This window comes from Schistocerca americana, chromosome 3 (genome assembly GCF_021461395.2).
Source record: "Schistocerca americana isolate TAMUIC-IGC-003095 chromosome 3, iqSchAmer2.1, whole genome shotgun sequence".
NCBI classification, from domain to species: Eukaryota; Metazoa; Arthropoda; class Insecta; order Orthoptera; family Acrididae; genus Schistocerca; species Schistocerca americana.
The window spans coordinates 306,058,507-306,077,141 of record NC_060121.1 but is presented as its reverse complement, the minus strand read 5'-3'; the positions used below and the strand labels follow the sequence as shown (position 1 = coordinate 306,077,141).

General features: G+C 40.5%; 1 protein-coding gene across 1 annotated transcript in view; it reads right to left on the bottom strand.

The window, feature by feature from the left end:
- The window catches only part of LOC124607384, a 111,917-nt gene that overhangs the window by 32,534 nt on the left and 60,748 nt on the right, over positions 1-18,635 (bottom strand). Inside the window, exon 3 of the mRNA XM_047139700.1 lies at positions 17,710-17,986. Coding sequence (XP_046995656.1) covers positions 17,710-17,986 — 277 coding nt within the window. The remainder of the gene's footprint in view (positions 1-17,709; positions 17,987-18,635) is intronic.

Genomic DNA, 18,635 nt, shown 5'->3' with positions numbered 1-18,635 from the left:
TTCTCATTAACTGACTTTTCAAAAATCAAATTACTTCTGTACAACAAACCAAATTTGTTATTTTTAACCTTTCCCAGCATATGCACAACAAATTACATAATTTTATCAGCCAGTAATAGTGTATTAAACTTACTCTTTTCAATTTTGCTTCTTTCTGCTGATATTGTGTCAACTGATGTCTCTGACCGATTTTATAAAGGTACATCAAGTTTTGTCTGTAGTGAAATTATTGTACAGAGAAGCTCAGCTTATCATCTAATGACAAGACAGAAGTTGCTGACAAATTTTGAGTCTGAAAGGTTTTATTTCAGACCTGAACAGACGGGGAACTCAGTATCAAAGCAAAGTGACAATGTCGTCCTTACACTCTTGTGAAATTCTTAACCTATGAAAAAAAAATTGTCATTGGGGATGTATCAATTTACATGAATCACTTCATAGATTAGTTTCCTTTGGAAGTTTCTGACAGCTGAAAAAGATCAATCTATTTGTACTTAAAACTGTAGTTATCCCTACAAATGTGTAGGTAAGCCAATTCAATGGCTGAAGGACTGTTGGAGCATACTTATTCCAACAAGACAATATTTACGAAAACATACGATCTTCAAATTAACTTTTGGTTTTTGAATAGTGTTAATCCTTTTTATTCATTGCCAAGCATTTTCAGTGTTGTCACTTTCACCTCTGTACTCAATACGACACATTGCTAACATCATCACCTTCATTACCAAAAATGCTTTCTTCATCAGTGGAACAATACTTTCTGCTGGTAAATAGTTACAGCATAGTGCTCACGTTAGAATGAGCAACTTCCTCCACACGATTCCAGTTTTGCCACAATAAGAACAAAGTCAAGGCCAAAGGGGTATTGAGAAAAATTTGTGATTGTATTGATGATTCCTTGATAGGCAGTATGCAGCATATTATCTTTGATGGAGGAGGCATGCCACAGGGAAATGTGTTGGTATCTTTGCTGGTCATGTTGTGTGTTAATGACCTCTAACTTCTGCAATGATGCACTCATCTGTAATGAAGTACTGCCTGTAAAATTTGCACAGATGTTCAGTGACATCTTGATAGCATTTCAAAGTGGTGCAATGATTGGCAATTTTTAAACATAAAACTGTTCATTTAACAAAATGAAAATAATATAAAATTTTGTGGCTACAATATCAATAAGTCACAGTTGGCATCAATCAAGCCATACAAATGTCTGAGTGAACAATATATAGGAATGTAAAATTGAAGGATCACAAAGACTTAGTTAAGCAGGGTTTCAGTTTATCAGTGAGATACTGGGAAAATGAAATCAGTCTACAATGAAGATTGCTTACAACAAACCTCGCGCGACTGACTCTGGAATATGGCTCAGGTGTGTGGGACCTATATCAAATAGGACTATCAGAATACTAAATGTATACAAAGAAGGGCAGCGTGAACTGCCACAAATTTGTTTGCCCAACAGGAGAGCAGCATGGAGATGCTAAAAATATGAACTGCCAGACACTCCAAGAACAGCTTCAAAAGAGGGATCTAGGAATATACTACAACCCCTGACATATTGCTCCCATAGGAGTCAGAAAAAATGAGATTAGTAGTAGTAGTAGTAGTTGTTGTTGCTGTTTTATTCATTCGTAGATCTCTTTTTATAAGGATATAGGATATGTCAAAGTGTTTACAAGTTTATAATAGAGGGAAACATTCCACGTGGGAAAAATATATCTAAAAACACACAGTGATGTGACTTACCGAACGAAAGCGCTGGCAGGTCGATAGACACACAAACAAACACAAACATTCACACGAAATTGAAGCTTTCGCAACAAACTGTTGCCTCATCAGGAAAGAGGGAAGGAGAGGGAAAGATGAAAGGATGTGGGTTTTAAGGGAGGCCCTTAAGGGCCTTAAGGGCCTTAAGGGCCTCCCTTAAAACCCACATCCTTTCAATCCCCAGTTACAATGAGCTCGAGCAGTATTATTGATTATTACTCTTATGGCTCTTCTCTGGAGTTTGAAAATTGTGTTCATATTTTGTGTGTTTGTTCCCCCAAAAAGAATGCCATAGCTAAGAACTGAGTGTACATATGAATAATATGTTACTAAAAGACACTTCATGTCACACACTGATGATAGGATTCTAAGGGCATAACATGCTGGTGACATTCTGTTTACAAGCACCTTTGCGTGTTCACACCACTTCAACTGAGAATCAATATTCATTCCTAGAAATTTTGCATTTGTTACACAGTCTATAGAGGTGCCATCTACATTTAATTTAACATTGTCATGTTTCCTCTTCTGCATCTACATCTACTTCCATACTCCGCAAGCGGAGGATACCTTGAGTACTCCTATTGGTTCTCTCTTCTTTCCAGTCTCGTATTGTTTGTGGAAAGAAAGACTGTTGGTATGCCTCTGTGTGGGCTCTAATCTCTCTGATTTTATCCTCATGGTCTCTTCATGAGATATACGTAGGAGGGAGCAATATACTGCTTGACTCCTCGGTGAAGGTATGTTCTCAAAACTTCAACAAAAGCCCATACCGAGCTACTGAGCATCTTCCTTGCAGAGTCTTCTACTGGAGTTTATCTATCATCTCCATAACGCTTTCGCAATTACTAAATGATCCTGTAATGAAGCGCGCTGCTTTCCATTGGATCTTCTCTCTCTCTTCTATCAACCCTATCTGGTGCGGATCCCACACTGATGAGCAGTAATCAAGCAGTGGGTGAACAAGTGTACTGTAACCTACTTCCTTTGTTTTAGGACTGCATTTCCTTTGGATTCTTCCAATGAATCTCAGTCTGGCATTTGCTTTATCAATGATTAATTTTATATGATCATTCCATTTTAAATCACTCCTAATGTCTACTCCCAGATAATTTATGGAATTAACTGCTTCCATTTGCTGACCTGCTATATTGTAGCTAAATGATAAGGGATCTTTCTTTCTATGTATTTGCAGCACATTAAACTTGTCTACATTGAGATTCAATAGCCATTCCCTACACCATGTGTCAATTCATTGCAGATCCTCCTGCATTTGAGTACAATTTTCCATTGTTACAACCTCTTGATATACTACAGCATCATCTGCAAAAAGTCTCAGTGAACTTCCGATGTTATCCACAAGGTCATTCATATATATACTATGAATAGCAACAGTCCTATGACACTCCCCTGCAGCACACCTGAAATCACTCTTACTTCAGAGGACCTCTCCATTAAGAAGGACATGCTGCATTCTGTTATCTAGGAACTCTTCAATACAATCACACAATTGGTCTGATAGTCCATATGCTCTTACTTTGTTCATTAAACGACTGTGGGGAACTGTATCAAATGCCTTTCGGTAGTCAAGAAACATGGCATCTACCTGGGAACCCATGTCTATGGCTCTCTGAGTCTCATGGACTAATAGTGCGAGCTGGGTTTCACACAATCGTCTTTGTCTAAGCCCATCCTGATTCCTACAGAGTAGATTTCTAGTCTCCAGAAAAGTCATTATACTTGAACATGATACGTGTTCCAAAATTCTACAACTGATCGACATTAGAGATATAGGTCTATAGTTCTGCACATCTGTTCGGCGCCCCTTCTTGAAAACGGGGATGACCTGTGCCCTTTTCCAATCTTTTGGAATGCTACGCTCTTCTAGAGACCTATGGTACACCGCTGCAAGAAGGGGCGGGGGGGGGGGGGGGGGGGGGGGGGGCAAGTTCCTTCACGTACTCTGTGTAAAATTGAACTGGTATCCCATCAGGTCCAGCGGCCTTTCCTCTTTTGAGCGATTTTAATTGTTTTTCTATCCCTCTGTCATCTATTTTGATATCTACCATTTTGTCATATGTACAACAATCTAGAGAAGGAACTACAGTGCAGTCTCCCTCTGTGAAACAGCTTTGGAAAAAGACATTTAGTATTTTGCCCTTTAGTCTGTCATCCTCTGTTTCAGTACCATTTTGGTCACAGAGTGTCTGGACATTTTGTTTTGATCCACCTACCGCTTTGACATAAGACCAAAATTTCTTAGGATTTTCTGCCAAATCAGTACATAGAACTTTACTTTGAACGCCTCTCACATAGCCCTGCTCACACTTCATTTCACTTCGTGTAAATTTTGTTTGTCTGCAAGCCTTTGGCTATGTTTATGTTTTTGCTGTGAAGTTTCCTTTGCTTCCATAGCAGTTTTCTAACTTGGTTGTTGTACCACAGTGTCTCTTTTCCATCTCTTATGATCTTGCTTGGCACATACTCATCTAATGCATATTGTACGACGGTTTTGAACTTTGTCCACTGATCCTCTACACAATCTGTACTTGAGATAAAACTTTTGTGTTGAGCCATCAAGTACTCTGAAATCTGCTTTTTGTCACTTTTGCTAAACAGAAAAATCTTCCTACCTTTTTTAATATTTCTATTTATGGCTGAAAGCACCGATGTTGTAACCGCTTTATGATCGCTGATTCCCTGTTCTGCGTTAACAGTTTCAATTAGTTCGGGTCTGTTTGTCACCAGAAGGTCTAATATGTTATTGCCACGAGTCGGTTCTCTGTTTAACTGCTCAAGGTAGTTTTCAGATAATGCACTTAAAAAAATTTCACTGGATTCTTTGTTCCTGCAACCCGTCATAAACATTTGAGTCTCCCAGTCTATATATCTGGTAACTTAAAATCTCCACCCAAAACTATAACATGGTCGGGAAATCTACTCGAAATATTTTCCAAATTTTCTTCAGGTGTTCTGCCACAACAGCTGCTGAGCCAAGGGGCCTATAGAGACATCCAATTACCATGTTTGAGCCTGCTTTAACCGTGACCTTCATCCAAATTATGTCACCTTTCAGATCTCTGTCAATTTCATTCAATACTATTGCACTTTTTATCACTATAAACATGCCTCCCCCTTCACTGTCCAGCCTGTCTCTGTGGTATACATTCCAATCTGAGTTTAGAATTTCATTACTGTTAACATCTGGTTTCAGCCAACTTTCCATCCCTAGTACTATGTGGGCATTGTGACTGTTTATTAATGAGAGCAGTTCTGGGACCTTCCTATAGATGCTCCTGCAGTTTACTACTACCACATTAATATTGTCATTCCTTGTTGCATTTTCCCTACTGCTGCCCTGTCGCATCTCAGGAGGTGTCTTGTCAGGCCTAGGGAGGGAATTCTCTAACCTAAAAACCCACATTTGCACTCCACACGTACTCCGCTACCCTTGTAGCCGCTTCCTACATGTAGTGCATGCCTGACCTATTCAGGGGGACCCTACATTTCTCCAGCGATAGCTGAGGTCGAGAAATTTGCACCCCAGATATCCGCAGAATCGTCTGAGCCTCTGGTTTAAGCCTTCCACTCGGCTCCAAACCAGAGGACCGCAATCGGTTCTGGGAATGACACTACAAATAGTTAGCTCAGATTCCACCACGCGAGATTCCACTCCGCCAACTGCCTGTATGAACTGCGGATGACCTCTGAACCCAGATGGCAGGAGTCACTGGTGCCAACATGAGCAACAACTTGCATTTGGGTGCACCCAGTGCTCTCTATCGCCGCCGGCAGGGCCTCCTTCACATCTTGGATGAGAGGCCCCCCCCCCCCCCCCCCCCGGCAAGCTGACAATTTCAAATTGGAATTCATGGCATTAGTTTTCTTTATGTTCAATGTCACTTTATTGCTTATTGAGCAATCATAAACTTCCTTGAGAGTTTCATTTACTTTCTCGGCAAGGAGTTCTCTTGTTTTCTCAGTGACTGTAATATTGCTGTCATCAGCGAAGAGAATTTTTTCACCATGAGTAACACTACTGGGAAAGTCACTGATGTATATCAGAAACAGTATTGGTCCTAATATTCTACCTTGCAGAACGCCTATATTAATGTATTTTGATTCTGATAAGTGTTTTACTAAATGTTTAGATCTATTTGAAGTATGTTATCTCTACTCTTTGTATCCTATCTGTTAGGTATGATCAAAACCAGTCATTAGCTACCCCTCTTATTCCTAATGCCTCTCCCTGTTTCCTTTTTTATAACATCTCAGACTGCTTTGCTTTTATTCTTTGCATTATATATTATTCTGTCATTAAATGACTTTTTTGTAGCAATCAGCACCTTCCTATAGACCTTTTTGTATCCATGACAGAAATTTAAGAATTCTGGATCATTGCAATTCTTTTTCATGGAACTGAGGTGTTTAAGTGTTTGGAATGACTTCTTAATACCTGCTGTTATCCATCTGTTTTTGTGAGATGTTGATACAGACATGCATACTTTTTGAAATGCCTTTTCAAAGTTCAATTTAAACAGTGTGGAGAATTTAGAGAATTTCATATTCACATTGGTTTCCATATACACTTCATCCCAGCTCTATTTTTCTAGTTCTTCTGAAACATCTTTTATTTTGATTTCTGATAGATGTCGTTTGCAGGCTTGTAGTTTAGGGAATGATTCAATGCCTGATTTTACTGTTGTTATTTGACAGAGATGGTCTGATAGTCTGAGATCTTTTACAGCTACATCACACTTTTCCCTGTCCATATTTGTGGCCACATGGTCAATTACTGATGCAGGCATTGTAGTAACCCTTGTTGCACTATTGACCAATAGGGACATGCCAAAACTTCGAAGGATGTTTATGAAGGTGCTGCTGGATTCAATTATGATGTTAATGTCCCCATGCAGAATTATGTTGACCTTTGTACTTGAGACTTTATCTAGAACTTCTGTTAATTTATTGAAAAAAGTGTCCACACTAGCACTGGGAGATCTATACACACACAAAATGATTAATTTCTTGGTGATATCAAGCCCTGTTAATTCAATAGCTGATGTTTCAAAGTGTTTGTCTACACTTACTGTACTAAGGTCATGTCTTGATTTTAACTGTGTTCCTTTTCTGATATAAATGCATGATCCTCCACCCCTTGAAGTAGTTCAATTCCATACCATTATAATACTTCATGTTGGATTTCTGTGTCTCCACACCAGTGCTCAATAATACAAACTACTGAGCAGTTCAAAGATTGGAGCTCCACTTCTAATAGTTGTATTTTATTTTAGGCAGGGGGAACCTGTTGTCTGGATTTATCCCAAAAAAAAAAAAGACCTACTTTTCCTACCTATGACGACAGGTATTTAACCATGTGTGGCCCGAGATCCACCCCCTATACTTTCATGAATCCGCTGTACCAATCTTCCCTTCCCAGTCCTGTTTAGGTGTAGGCCATGCCTAGTGAAACGCCATCTGTTGATAGCCCCGATGGGCACCAGAGAAACATGAGCAAAGGTGTCTATCCTCAGAGCCATCTTTAACCCCACACTGATTCACCTCACAGTTCCATCAATCAATCATGACATCTGAACAGCTCAACAAAGTGTACGTTGGTGCCATGAGTCAGGGAAGCTATCTTGTCCAGGTCACCAACTATGTCATATGCCCCATCTCTGTCCAAACTGTTTCCTGCCCCATCCACTATCACTAAATGGTCCTCTTTTGTAAAGTCCTTACATAAAGACACTAGGTCCTCTATCACATGACTTAGTTCTGCATTTGGCTTGAAGATACTGGTGGCCTGATACGCTGCCCCTAAACTTTCACCAAGCGAGGTGGCTCAGTGGTTAGCACACTGGACTCGCATTCGGGAGCACAACGGTTCAATCCTGCGTCCGGACATTCTGATTTAGGTTTTCCATGATTTCCCTAAATCACTCCAGGCAAATGCCGGGATGGTTCCTTTGAAAGGGCATGGCTGACTTCCTTCCCTGTCCGTCCCTAATCCAATGAGACCGATGACCTCGCTGTTAGGTCTCTTCCCCCACACAACCCAACCCAATCTAAACTTTCCTGTAACTGCGGGCCTACACCTCACCCATGGCTACTACCCAGCAATAGCACTTTCTTCTTCCTAAGACTTTGTACATTCCTAAGCTTCTTGGCCTCAGTTGAAGTGTGCTGCACATTTCCTGCTCCTCGTTCTACCTGAGGCTCTTCTCCACTTAACTCTGGCAGGGTAGATACCTGTTTTTGGTGTTGATGATAAAACTGTCAGATTGCATTCTCTTTCTTCCTGTCCTCCTACCAGCTGCCAGTTCCCAACCACCCTCCTCCTCCCTGTCTCCCTTGATCCTTAAAGAGTTCCTTCCTTGCTTCCTCTAACTGTGCCTGAAGGGCACTCCTAACATTCTCCCCCCCCCCCCCCCCCCCCCCCCCCCCCGTGAAAATATTTCCTACAAGATTGGCAACAAATCCCTCTACTCACTACCGTATAACAGCTCCCACATTTCTCACTCATGGTCAGCTTCGAAGGAATAATTAAGTTTAAAGAATGTTTTAAATTTGTCAAGGATGCGAGACTGGCAGTGTGTACACAAAAAATGACACAAAGGCCTTATGTGCGGTAGAAGATTGAAATTGGTCATCTAACAATAAAAAATTAACAACTTCAATTTGACAATGACTGTGTTTACTAAATAAGTTACACTATTAATAGGTCACTGTTGAAAAATTTAAATTATAGCAATCATTCTTCCCATACTCCACACGTGAATGAACCAAGAAGAAGCCCTAATGTGTGGTATAATAGGAAGTACCATATTCCATGCATTTCACAATGGTTTCCAGAGTATAGATGAGAATGTAGAAAAAAAATCATTGTATGGTATTATTGCAATTGTTGATGTGTCCTCTAGGTCATTCATGGGGGCATGCTTCAGTGAAATCTTCTTAGTTTACAAGAAGATTTGGGGGGAAAAAAAGAAATACTCGATCTTTCGATAGCTGCCTCCATCTTCCTCATCAAGAATTAAAATCTTATGGAAGGTTCCAGACACTGCTATGGCACATACACAAGTGGAACACCATGCCAGTCCTGGCAGTCAGTGAGTTTACCTCCTGATGATGATGGCAGAGACAGCTATCAAAAGCTTGAATATTTTATTTAAAGTGTTGTTGTTGTTGTTGTTGCGGTCTTCAGTCCTGAGACTGGTTTGATGCAGCTCTCCATGCTACTCTATCCTGTGCAAACTTCTTCATCTCCCAGTACCTACTGCAACCTACATCCTTCTGAATCTGTTTAGTGTATTCATCTCTCGGTCTCCCTCTACGATTTTTACCCTCCACGCTGCCCTCCAATACTAAATTGGTGATCCCTTGATGCCTCAGAACACGTCCTACCAACCGATCCCTTCTTCTGGTCAAGTTGTGCCACAAACTTCTCTTCTCCCCAATCCTATTCAATACTTCCTCATTAGTTATGTGGTCTACCCATCTAATCTTCAGCATTCTTCTGTAGCACCACATTTCGAAGCTTCTATTCTCTTCTTGTCCAAACTATTTATCATCCATGTTTCACTTCCATACATGGCTACACTCCATACAAATACTTTCAGAAACGACTTCCTGACACTTAAATCTATACTCGATGTTAACAAATTTCTCTTCTTCAGAAACGCTTTCCTTGTCATTGTCAGTCTACATTTTATATCCTCTCTACTTCGACCATCATCAGTTATTTTGCTCCCCAAATAGCAAAACTCCTTTACTACTTTAAGTGTCTCATTTCCTAATCTAATTCCCTCAGCATCACCCAACTTAATTCGACTACATTCCATTATCCTCGTTTTGCTTTTGTTGATGTTCATCTTATATCCTCCTTTCAAGACACTGTCCATTCCATTCAACTGCTCTTCCAAGTCCTTTGCTGTCTCTGACAGAATTACAATGTCATCGGCGAACCTCAAAGTTTTTATTTCTTCTCCATGGATTTTAATACCTACTCCGAATTTTTCTTTTGTTTCCTTTACTGCTTGCTCAATATACAGATTGAATAACATCGGGGAGAGACTACAACCCTGTCTTACTCACTTCCCAACCACAGCTTCCCTTTCATGTCCCTCGACTCTTATAACCGCCATCTGGTTTCTGTACAAATTGTAAATAGCCTGCCGCTCCCTGTATTTTGCCCCTGCCACCTTTAGAGTTTGAAAGAGAGTATTCCAGTCAACATTGTCAAAAGCTTTCTCTAAGTCTACAAATGCTAGAAATGTAGGTTTACCTTTTCTTAATCTTTCTTCTAAGATAAGTCGTAAGGTCAGTATTGCCTCACGTGTTCCAGTGTTTCTACGGAATCCAAACTGATCTTCCCCGAGGTCGGCTTCTACTAGTTTTTCCATTCGTCTGTAAAGAATTCGTGTTAGTATTTTGCAGCTGTGGCTTATTAAACTGACTGTTCAGTAATTTTCACATCTGTCAACACCTGCTTTCTTTGGGATTGGAATTATTATATTCTTCTTGAAGTCTGAGGGTATTTCGCCTGTTTCATACATCTTGCTCACCAGATGGTAGAGTTTTGTCAGGACTCTCTCCCAAGGCCGTCAGTAGTTCCAACGGAATGTTGTCTCCTCCCGGGGCTTTGTTTCGACTCATGTCTTTCAGAGCTCTGTCAAACTCTTCACGCAGTATCGTATCTCCATTTCATCTTTATCTACATCCTCTTCCATTTCCATAATATTGTCCTCAAGTACATCGCCCTTGTATAGACCCTCTATATACTCCTTCCACCTTTCTGCTTTCCCTTCTTTGCTTAGAACTGGGTTTCCATCTGAGCTCTTGATATTCATACAAGTCGTTCTCTTATCTCCAAAGGTCTCTTTAATTTTCCTGTAGGCATTATCTATCTTACCCCTAGTGAGATAAGTCTCTACATCCTTACATATGTCCGCTAGCCATCCCTGCTTAGCCATTTTGCACTTCCTGTTGATCTCATTTTTGAGACGTTTGTATTCCTTTTTGCCTGCTTCATTTACTGCATTTTTATATTTTCTCCTTTCATCAATTAAATTCAATATTTCTTCTGTTACCCAAGGATTTCTACTAGTCCTCGTCTTTTTACCTACTTGATCCTCTGCTACCTTCACTATTTCATCCCTCAAGGCTACCCATTCTTCTTCTACTGTATTTCTTTCCCCCATTCCTGTCAATTGTTCCCTTAGGCTCTCCCTGAAACTCTGTACAACCTCTGGTTCTTTCAGTTTAAAGTGACATAGCTATAAACTGAGAAGATTTTATTGATGCACTTACTGTATGCTGCTTGCAGAGGCAACACATATTTGTCAACAGCTTAACTGTTTGGGTAGGGAACATGCATGTTAAAACATCATATACTCACTCCTGAAACCATTCTAAAGTACTATCTTGTCACCCAATTAACTAATTAATTCCTTGTGTTCTGTATATTCCATGATGAAGGAGAACATTCAGAGATGAGTTGACATGTCAAGCTAACCATTAACAAATTGAATCATCTACTAGAAATCGTACTAATAATTGTTAAAATGGTATAAACAGTTTGTTGTTGCTCAAGCTAAGTTTATTATCACAAAATGAGCAGAAAAGCCATTATTGTGAAAAAAGCTTTAGTCTCCTACTGGTGGGTTAATTTCTCCATGACCCTATTGACATTTATCACGGAACATTAGCTACCGGTGTTGTGGTAAAATAGAGGCCAGTTTATAATGAGTATTGTTGCCTGTCCTGTAGCTGCCAGAAATACTCAATTCTTGAATCTATATCGATGATTTGTGGGGTGACTGGTTAATAAAGTATGTTTTTAATTTTATTTTGAATTTATAATGTTCTTAATCTCAGAGTGATCATAATAAAACCAAACTTTTTGTAGTTTGAAATTAGAGAACAGTCTCTTGACTTTAAAAATATAATGTTAATATGTGTAATATGCATATGTTAATGTGTTCTTCCTTTGCTTCACAATAGTATAATTTCAGAGCAGGTCCCTGTGCCACATACATACAGTGACAACTGAGAATTATAGTCCTCATTTAGTTAACCATTTAGAAAGGAGACATCTGCAACCAGTTCTTGTATAATTGATTGGGTAAAGTTTTCACAGAAGGTAGCATTCCAGTATCTCACTGTTCAGTGATAAAGTGCCAGACCTGGTAATTATTACACCATTGAAGAATTGCCCATCTGCCACAAATTCGTATCCATGTGAAGTATTAATGAAGAAAATGCAAACGATGTCTTGAACATCACAGAGCTATGGCGGGAATTGTCTCAGCCTTAACTTCATGTTCAACTGAAATTAATCTTCCAGCCATTCATGGGTGTTGATCATTTTAATATGGAACCTGATATATGGCATGATGTGCTATTCCTTGCATAACAGAGGTGTCAGTTACAAATCAGGTACCAGGAAAAATTCTATTATCAACCAGTTTCTACTTCAACGTATAATAAAGTGAGATAAAATTTGCAGATATGAAAGTAACTCCAAAGTTTATCTTCAGTATGTATGACATCTGCTACTACTCATAATCCACAAAGTGAGTCACATCAACAGTTAATTATTGAAAATATCAAAAAATGGTTTTTGAAAAGTAGCAGTTTGTAAAGAGACAAAAACAGGGCTGTATGGGCAATGCTTATAAATTTCATCTACCAAAATGTTAAGAAATTACAGTTTAAATCAAACAATGCAAAATCTGGGATGGAATAATGACAATATGGGAACATTTCATGTCTCCTTTTCTTGGAGGACACTAGCTTCATATCATGTGAACCATAGCCATTCCTTCCAGACATGTACTTCAGATGATTAATTTTGGAATCCAAGTGGTTCTTGTCAGAAACAGTTTTTGCTCTGTGTACCAATGTATTTACAAGGGGCTGGATGGTGAAAACTCTGGGTCCTAAGATGTAAATCTGTGTGCTTCAACTTGTGGTGCACAGAGTGGCTGAGATGTCCATTTGATTTTAGCTGGACCAAAACATCTAAAAATGCCAGACTTCATTCTTTCTCTGCCTCGACAGTGAGCAGGATGTTTGAGTGCATATTTTTCACATGTTCAAGGAAGTGCTCAAGAGCTTTATTTCATCATTATGTTAATGACATGTTCATATGTCCAAGGAAGTGCTCAAGAGCTTTATTTTATTTTTATGTTGATGACATGTTTATGGTCTGGCCACATGGCACAGAAGCTCTTGAACATTTCCTTGAATGTTTGAACAGAATGCACCCAAATATCCAGTTCACTGTCAAGACAGAGAAAGAAGGAAGCCTGTCATAAGTCTGTCATTTTGAGATGTTTTGGTCCATCAAAAGTCAGATGGATGTGTCAGCCACTCAGTGCACCATAAGCTGATGCACACTGGTTTATATCTTAGTGCCCTGTGTTTCCATCATCAAGCCCAGAAGAGAGCAGTTTTAAATACATTGGTACACAGAGCAAAAACTGTTTTGTATGGGGACCACTTGAATTCCAAAATTAATCATCTGAAGGAATGGCTATGTTTCATGTGGTATGAAGTCAACATTTTCCAAGAAAAGGAAACTTGAAAATGTCAAACATTCACATGATGAGCTAACAATTGTATTCCTTCCTTTCTGTAGCATTACATACAGCAAAATACGCAGAGTCCTTGGAAGATGAGGTATAAGACCTATTTCCAACCTCCCAAGAAGATAAAAGCGGCATTGTGTCCTATTAAGGACAGTCTCGGCCTGAGAATCCCTGGGCTTTATAACATTCCTTGCGAGGGTACTGTCCTGGCCTCAGGATCTCTAGGATTATAATATCCATTGTGAGGGTGGAAGCAATTGCATTGATCAGTCCATCTGCACAATTTCTGACTGCTGTGCAGAACATCAACAGCATATTAGAAATTGTGAACTGGAGAAATCTGTAGTTGCTGAGCACAGCACTACAAACAGACACAAAATACTGTCTAACAAAACAAAGGTTTTGTGCTGGGCTCCTACATACTGGTATTCTGTAATTACAGAGACTGTAGATGTAAGAATGTGCAAGAAGACCTTCAAACATGATAGCTGGTATAATCTGAGTGGTGCATGGAAATGAGCACTTGAGGCAGACAAATTTGTCACAATGTTTGTGCTACAACAGGAGAGGTGGTGCCACCAGCACAGATATTGACAGTATCTATGACAGCATTATGTAATTACCAACCAATCAGAAACTGTCTATGGGCTGTTGTAAGGCCACTAAAAGAGCAGTTTTGACTACCAGTTGGTCTTGACAAAGATGATACAGGTAATCATCAAAAGTTCAATGTTCTACCATGAACTGACACGGCAAGATGTCCGAGAATGTTCTATACAACTGTACCATTATGAAAGACTTAAGTCTCAATCTTTAACATGATTTGGAAGATAGTGGGTTGCATCAAATAATATAACTTTGACACTGAAGCCTCTGTAAATGGTAATAATTAAAATAATTGAATAGTTTTGCAGCAATTTGCATATATCAAAAACAAGTGTTCAGAATCAATACTTTATGAAATTTTGTATAAAAAGAAAATGCATACTGCCATTTGTTAAAAACCTTGCTTTGATTCTTGAAGACTTTTAGGAAAATTTGAGATTAACTGATTAGGTGAACTATCATGCATACAGGATGTCCCAGGAAGAATGGTTGAGATTCAGGGATATGGCAGGAATGATCATTCTCTGGAAAAAAGTTTAGTAAACACGATCTCTAAAATGCATAGCTTAAGAGTTATGAGACTACTTCATCTTCAATACTGTGAAACAAGCCTCTTCTACTGCAAGCTCTTTGCTTTCCATATTTTGGGAGGTGGCAGTACTAAACAGCAGAAGTGGTGCGTTCACACACACACACATTCACACACACACACACACACACACACACACACACACCTATACCCCTAAATGGTGCTGGCTGGGGGGCAGGGGGAGGGGGGGGGGCATGCACTGAAGGTAGCATGGGGACATGAATTGAGAGAGGGTGACAGGATAAAGGGAGGGAAAACTGTTTGGCAAATGGTGCAGGGACAGTGGGTTACCTGAGACTGAGGCCAGGATGATTACAGGAGCAGAGGATGTGTTGTAAGGATAACTCCCATCTGCATAGTTCAGAGAAGCTGGTAGTGGAGGGAAGGATCCAGATGGCCTAGATTGTGAAGCAGCCAATGCAGCTGAGCTAGTTGCACTCAGCTGCATGTTATGCCATCCAGTGGTCCACTTTGTTCTTGACAACAGTTTGGCAGTGGCCATTCATCCTGGTGGACAGCTTGTTGGTAGCCACATCAACATAAAAAGCTGTTCAGGGCTTGCAGCAGGACTGGTATATGACATAGTTGCTTTCACAGATGGTCTGGCTCCTGATGGCTTGGGACAAGTCTGTGACAGGACTGAAGTAGGAGGTGTTGGCTGGACAAATATGATCCTTCTGGGAAAGGGTTGGGAGTGGAAGTGGGAGTGGAAATGGGAAGGTCTAGGTTGTGTAGGTCGGATGGGTGATGGAACACAACTGGAGGAACAATGGGTAGGATCTTAAGTAGGATGTCTCACATTTCAGGAAAGCATGAGAGATAATCAAAGCCCTGGCAAAGGATGTGGTTCAGTTGTTCTAGACCAGGGTGATACTGAGTGACAAGCAGGGTGGTCCTTTGCAACTGACTCCTAAGGGTGGTGGGAGGATTGGGGGTGTGTGAGGATACAGCATGGGAAATCTATTCATGGACTAGGTTTGGAGGAGTATTGCCTGCTTGCGAAGGCCTTCGAGAGGCCTGCAGCGTACCATACAAGGAGGTTTTCATCACTGTAGATATGTCATCCATGAGTGGCTGGGCTGCATGGGAGGGATTTTTTGGTAGGGAAGGGATGGCAGCTGTCAAAATGCAGGTACTGTTTCAATAGCTCCTTTAGAACATGGGCCATCTGGATCCTTCCCCCAACCACCAGCTTCTCTGAACTAAGTAAAGCAGCATTACCCTAACAACACATTCTCCGCTTCTGTATTTACCCTGGCCTCAGTCTCAGGTAACCTACCATCCCTGCTCTCTCTACCTGACGGTTTCCCCTTCTTCCATCCTATCAACCCCTCTCAATTCATGTCCCCACACCACTTTCAGCATGCACTGCCCCCCCACTGATCCCTACTATCATGCATTACATACCAAGCCTATATACCTGCCAGCTCTCTCTCTCCCCCACTCATAGTCAGCAAACCAGCTACCTCCCTTTGAGCTGCTAATCCCTCAGCTCCAGTCCCTCTCCCTGCCTCCCACCTCCTTCTCTCTCTTTACCCACCCAACCCAACACTTTGCCCCACCACAAACAGTCCACCTGCTGAAATACAACATTTCTCCAGCCAGCTCCATGTATGGGCATAAGGCACAGTGTGTGTATGTGTGCGTGCGTGCGTGTGTTTTACTTTAGTTCATCAAAGGATAAAGGATAAATCTGAAAGGCAGCAAGTTTTCTTTCTTTTATGTGTGTCTATTAGCATCTCAATACTTCTGCTTTTAGGTGAATGGCCTCCTTCAATTCAAACTTGTTTATATTCTACAAGAACTTTCCTTTAACATTTACAGTCACTCTTCTACTGAAGAAGTGTTCATAGCTCTTTTGGTATGCAATATAGTGCCCATGTTTATCAGACATTTTTTATTTTGTTTTGGTCCATACTACATCCTTGCAAAATATGGAAAGCAGAGAGCTTGCAGCAGAAAAGATTTGTTTCATACTATTGAAAATGAAGAAGTGCTCATAACTCATAAGGTATACATTTTAAAGCTTATGTTTACTAGACTTTTTTCCTTTGAATGATTTGTTCCTGTCGTATCCCTGAACATTGACCATTCCTCCAGGGACATCCCATATAAATAAGGTGGTAGGTAACATTAGCTGTCAAGCTGTTTGCAGGCAGAGCAATTATCTACATGGAAATCACAGTGCCTGAAAATTGTTGCAAAATGCAGAAAGACATGCATGTTATCAATATATTTAGTGTTAAGCTGGTGGGTAATCCTCAATAGAATGAAATGTAATGTGACACATGTATTTAAGAGAAAGACCTGATATTGTTAGATTACAAGATCAGTGACCAACCACAGACAGCAGTCAGAGGAATTAAACAGCTGGTAGTATACCACTTGTGATTCACTGTGTAACAATAATACAAATCACTTCAAACTTGCAGAAAACTCACCTAAGTCATTATCTATTTATTTGTTTCATTCTTTGCACATCCATACACAATAAACATTGTATGGATGTTGCCTAAAAACTGTATTCCTGCAAGCCAGTGGTAGAGTATGAGTACATTGAAAAGCAGTATAAAGTTCAGGTCAGTTACACCGTACTTATATATGGAAAAATTATTGAAGTGGAAGTGCCATTCTAGCTCACAGCTCATAATTTTATCTGTATGAAAATCATAACCACCAAACTGCTTTTCATGGAACCTTTAGGTTCAGGTAGGACAAGCTGTCATAGTGGTACAACACTGGACGCTTTGAACATCCCTACAGTACTGATCATACAAAGTGGCATCCTCAAGCACACACTATATTGCTTCCATTAATACCTATACCTCAAAGTAACAAGCATCTAGATTAAATACTCCTTAAATTTGCAGGTGATGTGAATGAACATGTGGTTCTTGCATAGTCATCTGACAACACACTTGAAATTTTACTTGTGAGGTAGTGTGTTTGCAATGTGGCCTTGTCCTAGCTAAGTTTCAGCACTCAAATTAATGCACCTTTTACCTGACTTAACAACTTTCGACTTTGGTAGTGGTCACTTTATATTTGTAGTAACTTTACTAAATCTGATAATGGACACTATATGAAGCCTGAAGATACAAGGAAAAGAAGCATGTGTGATCAGAAACATCAAATGGCATTCATAAGTACCTTAAATGTCGGATCTTATTTGGTGATGCCTTGGCTGCTGCCATAGCCACAGTATCCCCATCACTGTTGAGAGCAGCAACATCATCTCCAAGATCCTGAGCGAGTGCATGGAAGACAGACTTGGAGAGCCATGAGGCAAGGTGTGGATGACCTAGCTGGCGTAGGCGGCGAGACAATGGCTCCATTCCAGAGCGGCCACGTGCCCCATGTCGTCCACTCCCAGAGTTCCAGCGCAGCAAGAGGTCTATGCAGTGGTCCGTCTGTGGAACCTGCCGCTCTGACAAAGCAGATGAAGTGATTCTCTGTCAAGTTCTGAATGTCAATGGGAATATATTTATTATGTTTACTTAGACTGAATGTAATCACTGTTATCTTCCTTTGGACTGCCTGTCATGGTACGAAGGGAGGTAGTGAAGTGCCAAGATACTGTACTCACATTCAAGAGGATGGAAAGTCAAATCCTCATCTTACCATCCAGATTTAGACTTTCTACATCTACATCTACATTTATACTCCACAAGCCACCCAACGGTGTGTGGCGGAGGGCACTTTACGTGCCACTGTCATTACCTACCTTTTCTGTTCCAGTCGCGTATCGTTCGCGGGAAGAAAGCCTCCGTGTGCGCTCGAATCTCTCTAATTTTACATTCATGATCTCCTCGGGAGGTATAAGTAGGGGGAAGCAATACATTTGATACCTCATCCAGAAACGCAACCTCTCGAAACCTGGTGAGCAAGCTACACCGCGATGCAGAGCGCCTCTCTTGCAGAGTCTGCCACTTGAGTTTATTAAACATCTCCGTAACGCTATCACGGTTACCAAATAACCCTGTGACGAAACGTGCTGCTCTTCTTTGGGTCTTCTCTATCTCCTCCGTCAACCCGATCTGGTACGGATCCCACACTGATGAGCAATACTCAAGTAT